Genomic DNA, 8658 nt, shown 5'->3' with positions numbered 1-8658 from the left:
CCCCCTCTTCTTCAGTAGACTGCCCCAACACCCCCTCTTCCTCAGTAGACTGCCCCAACACCCCCTCTTCTTCAGTAGACTGCCCCAACACCCCCTCTTCTTCAGTAGACTGCCCCAACACCCCATTTCCCTCAGTAGACTGCCCCAACACCCCATTTCCCTCAGTAGATGGCACCGCCGCCAGCCTGTCCTCAGAGTCTGACCTGGAGTTCTTTGATGGTTTCTGTCTGGGTCCTTCCGCCCTCTACAACTCCCTGACGGAGTATCAACACATGGACAACTTCTTTCACTTCCAGTTGCCTAGTTACCCCAGCAGCCAATCACAGGCCAGCGACCCTGGGGCCTGCCTCCTGGAGTCTCTGATTGGTCTGTCAGAATCTGTCCCAGAACCCCCTGCAACGTTCAGACAATCAAGTGTTGGTAGGAAGCCGTCAGGGGTTTAACTAACAGGAACTGAACTGCCAACTGTGTTCTGGGTTATGTAGTGAATTAGGGGGGACGGTAAGTCAGTGTAAACAGTCTGCTGTTGGAGGAAGCTGTGATTTCTCTCTCACATCATCTATTGTTAATTAGATTCCACTCTTGCCTTCCAAATGTTAGCAAAAGCAGTTGGTAATTATTGCTGTATGAAATGGCAGCCAACATTTCATTTTGAAAAGAAGAAAGTGAGACTAACATAAAAGTGAACGCTGGATTTGTGTAATCTGAGTCATGTCTTTGTGACCATACACTGATATGCCGAGTGTTGGAGCCAAGCCTTGCCCCTCTACGCTGACACAACACAGAGGGTGACTGGTGCTCGTTGCTGTTCTGTTTGAGGGGACATGGTCAGTAGGGAATCTTTCAACGTTGCTGAATGTCAACCTCAGGGACTTTTTCTAGCTTTAGGAAGCAGACCGTTGTGACCATTAAAGCACTGTGGTGGGTGTTGCTTTTACACACACACACACACACACACACACACACACACACACAGAATCACAACGTTATCGTAACCCTGGCTTCCATTACGTCTCTGTGCTCCGTCCCAGTTGACTGGAGTTAGGGGGGGGGGGTCAACGGTCAGCCCCTGTGTTTCATCCTGAAGCCAGATGCCTCCATAATGGTGTCCAAGGCTCTGGTATGGTACAGCAGTCCCTCCGGAAGCTCCTTGCTCAGCACTTTATCTGGGAAACTGGTGATTGATGGACCATAACTTCCTGGTTCTCCATCCATGATTGGCTTTTATTTGTTTTTTGTTTTTTTGGGGGGGGGGGGGTTTATTTTAGGATTTTCAATTTATTTTCAGATTTAAAAAAAAAGCCTGCTAAACGTAGGTTCAAGCAGCAGTTTGATTTTTATAACCAGGAAGTGCAATCTTACTTTGACTTTGTCCCAAATGGCTCCCTATTCCCTATATAGTGCACTACTTCAGACCAGAGCCCTATGGCTCCCTATTCCCTATATAGTGCACTACTTCAGACCAGAGCCCTATGGCTCCCTATTCCCTATATAGTGCACTACTTCAGACCAGAGCCCTATGGAACCCTATTCCCTATATAGTGCACTACTTCAGACCAGAGCCCTATGGCTCCCTATTCCCTATATAGTGCACTACTTCAGACCAGAGCCCTATGGAACCCTATTCCCTATATAGTGCACTACTTCAGACCAGAGCCCTATGGAACCCTATTCCCTATATAGTGCACTACTTCAGACCAGAGCCCTATGGTACCCTATTCCCTATATAGTGCACTACTTCAGACCAGAGCCCTATGGAACCCTATTCCCTATATAGTGCACTACTTCAGGCCAGAGCCCTATGGTACCCTATTCCCTATATAGTGCACTACTTCAGACCAGAGCCCTATGGAACCCTATTCCCTATATAGTGCACTACTTCAGACCAGAGCCCTATGGAACCCTATTCCCTATATAGTGCACTACTTCAGACCAGAGCCCTATGGAACCCTATTCCCTATATAGTGCACTACTTCAGACCAGAGCGCTATAGAACCCTATTCCCTATATAGTGCACTACTATAGACCAGAGCCCTATTCCCTATATAGTGCACTACTTTAGACCAGAGCCCTATTCCCTATATAGTGCACTACTATAGACCAGAGCCCTATTCCCTATATAGTGCACTACTTCAGACCAGAGCGCTATAGAACCCTATTCCCTATATAGTGCACTACTATAGACCAGAGCCCTATTCCCTATATAGTGCACTACTATAGACCAGAGCCCTATTCCCTATATAGTGCACTACTTTAGACCAGAGCCCTATTCCCTATATAGTGCACTACTTTAGACCAGAGCCCTATGGAACCCTATTCCCTATATAGTGCACTACTTCAGACCAGAGCCCTATGGAACCCTATTCCCTATATAGTGCACTACTTCAGACCAGAGCCCTATGGAACCCTATTCCCTATATAGTGCACTACTTCAGACCAGAGCCCTATGCCTCCCTATTGACCCGGGGGCACTATTAGGGAATAGAGTGCCATTTTGAGGTGTATTCCCTTATCCGTAATATCCCTACTCTGCTCAGAGACATTTTTGGGATTTACGAATATGGGATTATTTAAAAGATAAATCCATTGCAAAATTATTTAACAGTCCAATGCAGCTGTTTTTTTTTATTTATTTCAATATCAAATAATATCTGGGTAATAATTAAGTACCTTACTGGGATTGTTGTCAATTAAAATGGTCACAAAGAAGGAACAAATGCATTGTTAGCAAAGGGCAAGGTTTTAGCTAGGGCTGTCTGGGAGTGGTCTGAGTGGGGAGGGGGGAAACAGAAAACTAGCTGTTATTGGCAGAGAGGTTTGGAACTCTTTCTTATTGGTTTATTAACTAATTTACTGCCTGGTGACCATGGAAGGACAAAACTCAATCTCAACAGAAGAGGTTTACATTTCAGCCGGTCTTTTCAAACCGCTCTTACCATTTAAAGAGCACTATCATCATTTCACAGTATTATTCCAACCTCATAGTGTGGAAATGTAGATAAAACACAGGAAATTACGTTTTTGACTGGGCCTTTATTCTTTTAATATTTTTGACATATTACATTTTGGTTAAATTATTTGTAATTATTTCAGATGTTATCTAATTTATGACGTTGGGCTGTAAGAGAGCGAGGGATGTCGTTGTTACTCAGTGCCTGTGTTTTTTGGCACATTTTCTACTAGCCCAGTCTGAAAATTAGGGTCATTTAACTTCCTTCCCTGAGCTTCCATTTTAGCTGTGGGACTGAATACTGTGTAACCTACTTGCTAAATCAAACATTTGTACTATGGGTCTATTGATATTTCAGCCTATAATGTTACCATAGAGAATCACACTAATATTTTCTAACTAATTTATGTAGATTGAAAGAAAAAATATATAATCTTTATCACTGACAAATTAATAATTTTATTAAGAAAATACAAATTGCATAATTTTTGGGGGAAATATTGAAACCTTTAATATATGACTTATAGAGATGCCTATTGCTTTATAGCATTGTGAAGGATTTTTCACCAGTTAGATTGTTTTGGACTATGAAATTACGCTAAAATGAATTTAGAAAATATCCATATGATTGTACTCTAAATAGTCTGGTTGTGACTGAAATCACATTCTATTGTAAATGAAATGATCAAACGTCAAGGTTTTGTGGCGAGGAAAAAAAAAATCTATATTATGCAAAAAAGCCTGAGGTACATATCTCATCCTACAGCTGTTATACGGCCAGCCTATAGCGAGCCAAGGCTCCTATAGACCAGGGGTATTCAACTCTTACCCTTTGGTAAGGTACATATCTCATCCTACAGCTGTTATACGGCCAGCCTATAGCGAGCCAAGGCTCCTATAGACCAGGGGTATTCAACTCTTACCCTTTGGTAAGGTACATATCTCATCCTACAGCTGTTATACGGCCAGCCTATAGCGAGCCAAGGCTCCTATAGACCAGGGGTATTCAACTCTTACCCTTTGGTAAGGTACATATCTCATCCTACAGCTGTTATACGGCCAGCCTATAGCGAGCCAAGGCTCCTATAGACCAGGGGTATTCAACTCTTACCCTTTGGTAAGGTACATATCTCATCCTACAGCTGTTATACGGCCAGCCTATAGCGAGCCAAGGCTCCTATAGACCAGGGGTATTCAACTCTTACCCTTTGGTAAGGTACATATCTCATCCTACAGCTGTTATACGGCCAGCCTATAGCGAGCCAAGGCTCCTATAGACCAGGGGTATTCAACTCTTACCCTTTGACGTCCAGAGCCCTGCTGGTTTTCTGTTCTACCGGATAATTGTACACACCTCGTGTCCCAAGTCTAAATCAGTCCCTGATTTTTAGAGGGGAACAATGGAAAAAGGCAGTGGATCTGGCTTGGAGGTCCTGAGTTGAGTTTGAGGGTTGTAGGAGTTATGCACGATGCTCCCATTCATACTGTCTACATGTTATCTGATTGTTCTATACAGTGAACAATGTATTCTTCTGCTATCTGCCTTAATTTGCTGACTTTTATAAATCCTCCTGATAGGGGTTTCTATGGGTTGAGAACACCTGATGGGGTTTTCTATGGGTTGAGAACACTTGATGGGGGTTTCTATGGGTTGAGAACACCTGATGGGGGTTTCTATGGGTTGAGAACACCTGATGGGGGTTTCTATGGGTTGAGAACACCTGATGGGGGTTTCTATGGGTTGAGATCACCTGATGGGGTTTTCTATGGGTTGAGATCACCTGATGGGGTTTTCTATGGGTTGAGATCACCTGATGGGGTTTTCTATGGGTTGAGATCACCTGATGGGGTTTTCTATGGGTTGAGAACACCTGATGGGGTTTTCTATGGGTTGGGATCACCTGATGGGGTTTTCTATGGGTTGGGATCACCTGATGGGGTTTTCTATGGGTTGAGAACACCTGATGGGGTTTTCTATGGGTTTGAGATACACCTGATGGGGTTTTCTATGGGTTGAGATCACCTGATGGGGTTTTCTATGGGTTGAGATCACCTGATGGGGGTTTCTATGGGTTGGGATCACCTGATGGGGTTTTCTATGGGTTGAGAACACCTGATGGGGTTTTCTATGGGTTGAGATCACCTGATGGGGTTTTCTATGGGTTGAGAACACCTGATGGGGTTTTCTATGGGTTGAGAACACCTGATGGGGTTTTCTATGGGTTGAGAACACCTGATGGGGGTTTCTATGGGTTGAGATCACCTGATGGGGGTTTCTATGGGTTGAGAACACCTGATGGGGTTTTCTATGGGTTGAGATCACCTGATGGGGTTTTCTATGGGTTGAGATCACCTGATGGGGTTTTCTATGGGTTGAGAACACCTGATGGGGTTTTCTATGGGTTGGGATCACCTGATGGGGTTTTCTATGGGTTGGGATCACCTGATGGGGTTTTCTATGGGTTGAGAACACCTGATGGGGTTTTCTATGGGTTGAGAACACCTGATGGGGTTTTCTATGGGTTGAGATCACCTGATGGGGTTTTCTATGGGTTGAGATCACCTGATGGGGTTTTCTATGGGTTGAGATCACCTGATGGGGGTTTCTATGGGTTGGGATCACCTGATGGGGTTTTCTATGGGTTGAGAACACCTGATGGGGTTTTCTATGGGTTGAGATCACCTGATGGGGTTTTCTATGGGTTGAGAACACCTGATGGGGTTTTCTATGGGTTGAGAACACCTGATGGGGGTTTCTATGGGTTGAGATCACCTGATGGGGGTTTCTATGGGTTGAGATCACCTGATGGGGGTTTCTATGGGTTGAGATCACCTGATGGGGGTTTCTATGGGTTGAGAACACCTGATGGGGGTTTCTATGGGTTGAGAACACCTGATGGGGTTTTCTATGGGTTGAGATCACCTGATGGGGTTTTCTATGGGTTGAGAACACCTGATGGGGTTTTCTATGGGTTGAGAACACCTGATGGGGGTTTCTATGGGTTGAGATCACCTGATGGGGTTTTCTATGGGTTGAGATCACCTGATGGGGGTTTCTATGGGTTGAGATCACCTGATGGGGTTTTCTATGGGTTGAGAACACCTGATGGGGGTTTCTATGGGTTGAGATCACCTGATGGGGGTTTCTATGGGTTGAGATCACCTGATGGGGGTTTCTATGGGTTGAGAACACCTGATGGGGGTTTCTATGGGTTGAGATCACCTGATGGGGTTTTCTATGGGTTGAGAACACCTGATGGGGGTTTCTATGGGTTGAGATCACCTGATGGGGGTTTCTATGGGTTGAGATCACCTGATAGGGTTTTATATTCCCACCAATAGGACATCTGAGCCTCTCTGGTGTAAATGCACCATTGTCAATGAAGACATGGCAACAATGGGTAATTGTTAATGTAAACTACCATGGGTTTTTTTAATTACAATATGTGTGTTTTGTTGTACATATTTTCTGCTTGAATGGTACTGCAGAGCAAACCAAACTGCTTTATTGTTTTCTCATTGTCATTCTTTAACTGACCGTTAAAGTCCTTTTTGACAGTTTGTCCCTTCAAAATAAAAATAAACATTTTATTTCTTAAATCCTTGACTTTTTATTTTGTACATCTATTCACATTTTAAGGACATTGTTATTTTGCGTTAATGTTCAACCTTTACCAAACTTTTTGACCCCATCAGATTTCCTAAAATAACATACCCAAATCTAACTGCCTGTATTTCAGGACCTGAAGCAAGGATACGCATATTCTTGATACCATTTGAAAGGAAACACTTTGAAGTTTGTGGAAATGTGAAAGGAATGTAGGAGAATATAATACATTAGATCTGGTAAAAGATAATACAACGAAAAAAACATGTCTTTTTTTGTACCGTCTTTAAAATGCAAGAGAAAGGCCATAACGTATTATTCCAGCCCAGGCACAATTTAGATGTTGGCCACTAGATGGCATCAGTATGTGGAAAGTTTTAGACTAATCCAAAGAACCATTACATTAGTGTTCAAAATGTTGTATCAAGACTGCCCAAATTTGCCTAATTGCTTTATTAATACATTTTCAAGTTCATAATTGTGCACTCTCATCAAACAATAGCATGGTATTCTTTAACTGTAATAGCGACTGTAAATTGGACAATGCAGTTAGATTAACAAGAATTGAATCCTTCTGCCAATATCAGATATGTCCTGGGAATGTCCGTGTTACTTACAACCTCATGCTAATTGCATTAGCCTATGTTAGCTCAACTGCCCTGAGGGGGACCCACCAATCCTGTAGAGGTTAAATCCTTGACTTTTTATTTTGTACATCTATTCCCATTTTAAGGACATTGTTATTTTTCTTTAGTGTTCAATCTCTACCAAACGTTTTGACCCCATCAGATTTGTACCCCTTCAGCCTAGCTGGCCTTTGTCTGAGTCAGTTGATGCTTGCTTTGTTGAGTTGACTTTTACAGTCCAACAACAGTAGAAAAGTGTTCAGCTCATGGTTTTAACTTTGCTGGTTCACAAGAGACATTTAAAGATGGAGACATACAGTATCAGTCTACAGTTTGTACACACCTACTAGAATAATAGTGAAGACATCAAAATGATGAAATAACACATGGAATCATGTAGTAACCAAAAAAGTGGTAAACAAATATATTTTATATTTGAGATTCTTCAAAGTAGCCACACTTTGCCTTGATGACAGCTTTGCACACTCTTGGCATTCTCTCAACCAGCTTCACCTGGAATGCATTTCCAACAGTCTTGAAGAAGTTCCCACATATGCTGAGCACTTGTTGGCTGCTTTTCCTTCACTCTGCGGTCCAACTCATCCCAAACCATCTCAATTGGGTTGAGATCAGGTGATTGTGGAGGCCAGCGCTCCCCTTCTTGGTCAAATAGCTCTTACACAGCCTGGAGGTGTGTTCGGTCATTGTTCTGTTGAAAACAAATGATAGTCCCACTAAGCGCAAACCAGATGGGATGGCGTATCGCTGCAGAATGCTGTGGTAGCCATGCTGGTTAACCTCTCTGGGCTAGGTGGGACGTTTGCGTCCCACCCTAGTCAACAGACAGTGGAATCCCGTGGCGCGATATTCAAATACCTTAGAAATGCTATTACTTCAATTTCTCAAACATATGACTATTTTACACCATTTTAAAGACAAGACTCTCGTTAATCTAACCACACTGTCCGATTTCAAAAAGGCTTTACAACGAAAGCAAAACATTAGATTATGTCAGCAGAATACCCAGCCAGAAATAATCAGACACCCATTTTTCAAGCTAGCATATAATGTCACATAAACCCAAACCACAGCTAAATGCAGCACTAACCTTTGATGATCTTCATCAGATGACACTCCTAGGACATTATGTTATACAATACATGCATGTTTTGTTCAATCAAGTTCATATTTATATCAAAAACCAGCTTTTTACATTAGCATGTGACTAGCATGTGACTAGCATTCCCACCGAACACTTCCGGTGAATTTACTAAATTACTCACAATAAACATTCACAAAAAGCATAGTTATTTTAAGAATTATAGATACAGAACTCCTTTATGCACTCGCTATGTCCGATTTTAAAATAGCTTTTCGGTGAAAGCACATTTTGCAATATTCTGAGTAGATAGCCCGGCCAACACAGGCTAGCTATTTTGACACCCACCAAGTTTGGCACTCACCAAACTCAGATT

General features: G+C 42.7%; 1 protein-coding gene across 2 annotated transcripts in view; it reads left to right on the top strand.

Moving 5' to 3' along the window:
• The window catches only part of LOC106594516 (cysteine/serine-rich nuclear protein 1), a 52396-nt gene extending 47478 nt beyond the window's left edge, over window positions 1–4918 (top strand). For both annotated transcript variants that reach the window (XM_045702858.2, XM_045702859.2), the window contains exon 5: window positions 1–4918. This exon is cut by the window's left edge and continues 1366 nt beyond it. In XM_045702858.2, the coding sequence (XP_045558814.2) occupies window positions 1–443 (443 nt within the window). In that variant the 3' untranslated portion in view covers window positions 444–4918.
• Window positions 4919–8658: the final 3740 nt, after the last annotated feature.

This window comes from Salmo salar, chromosome 19, assembly GCF_965601325.2.
Source record: "Salmo salar chromosome 19, fSalSal1, whole genome shotgun sequence".
In the NCBI taxonomy this organism is placed as follows: domain Eukaryota; kingdom Metazoa; phylum Chordata; class Actinopteri; order Salmoniformes; family Salmonidae; genus Salmo; species Salmo salar.
Note: the sequence above shows the minus strand (reverse complement) of the source record. Positions and strands in the feature narration are given on the sequence as shown.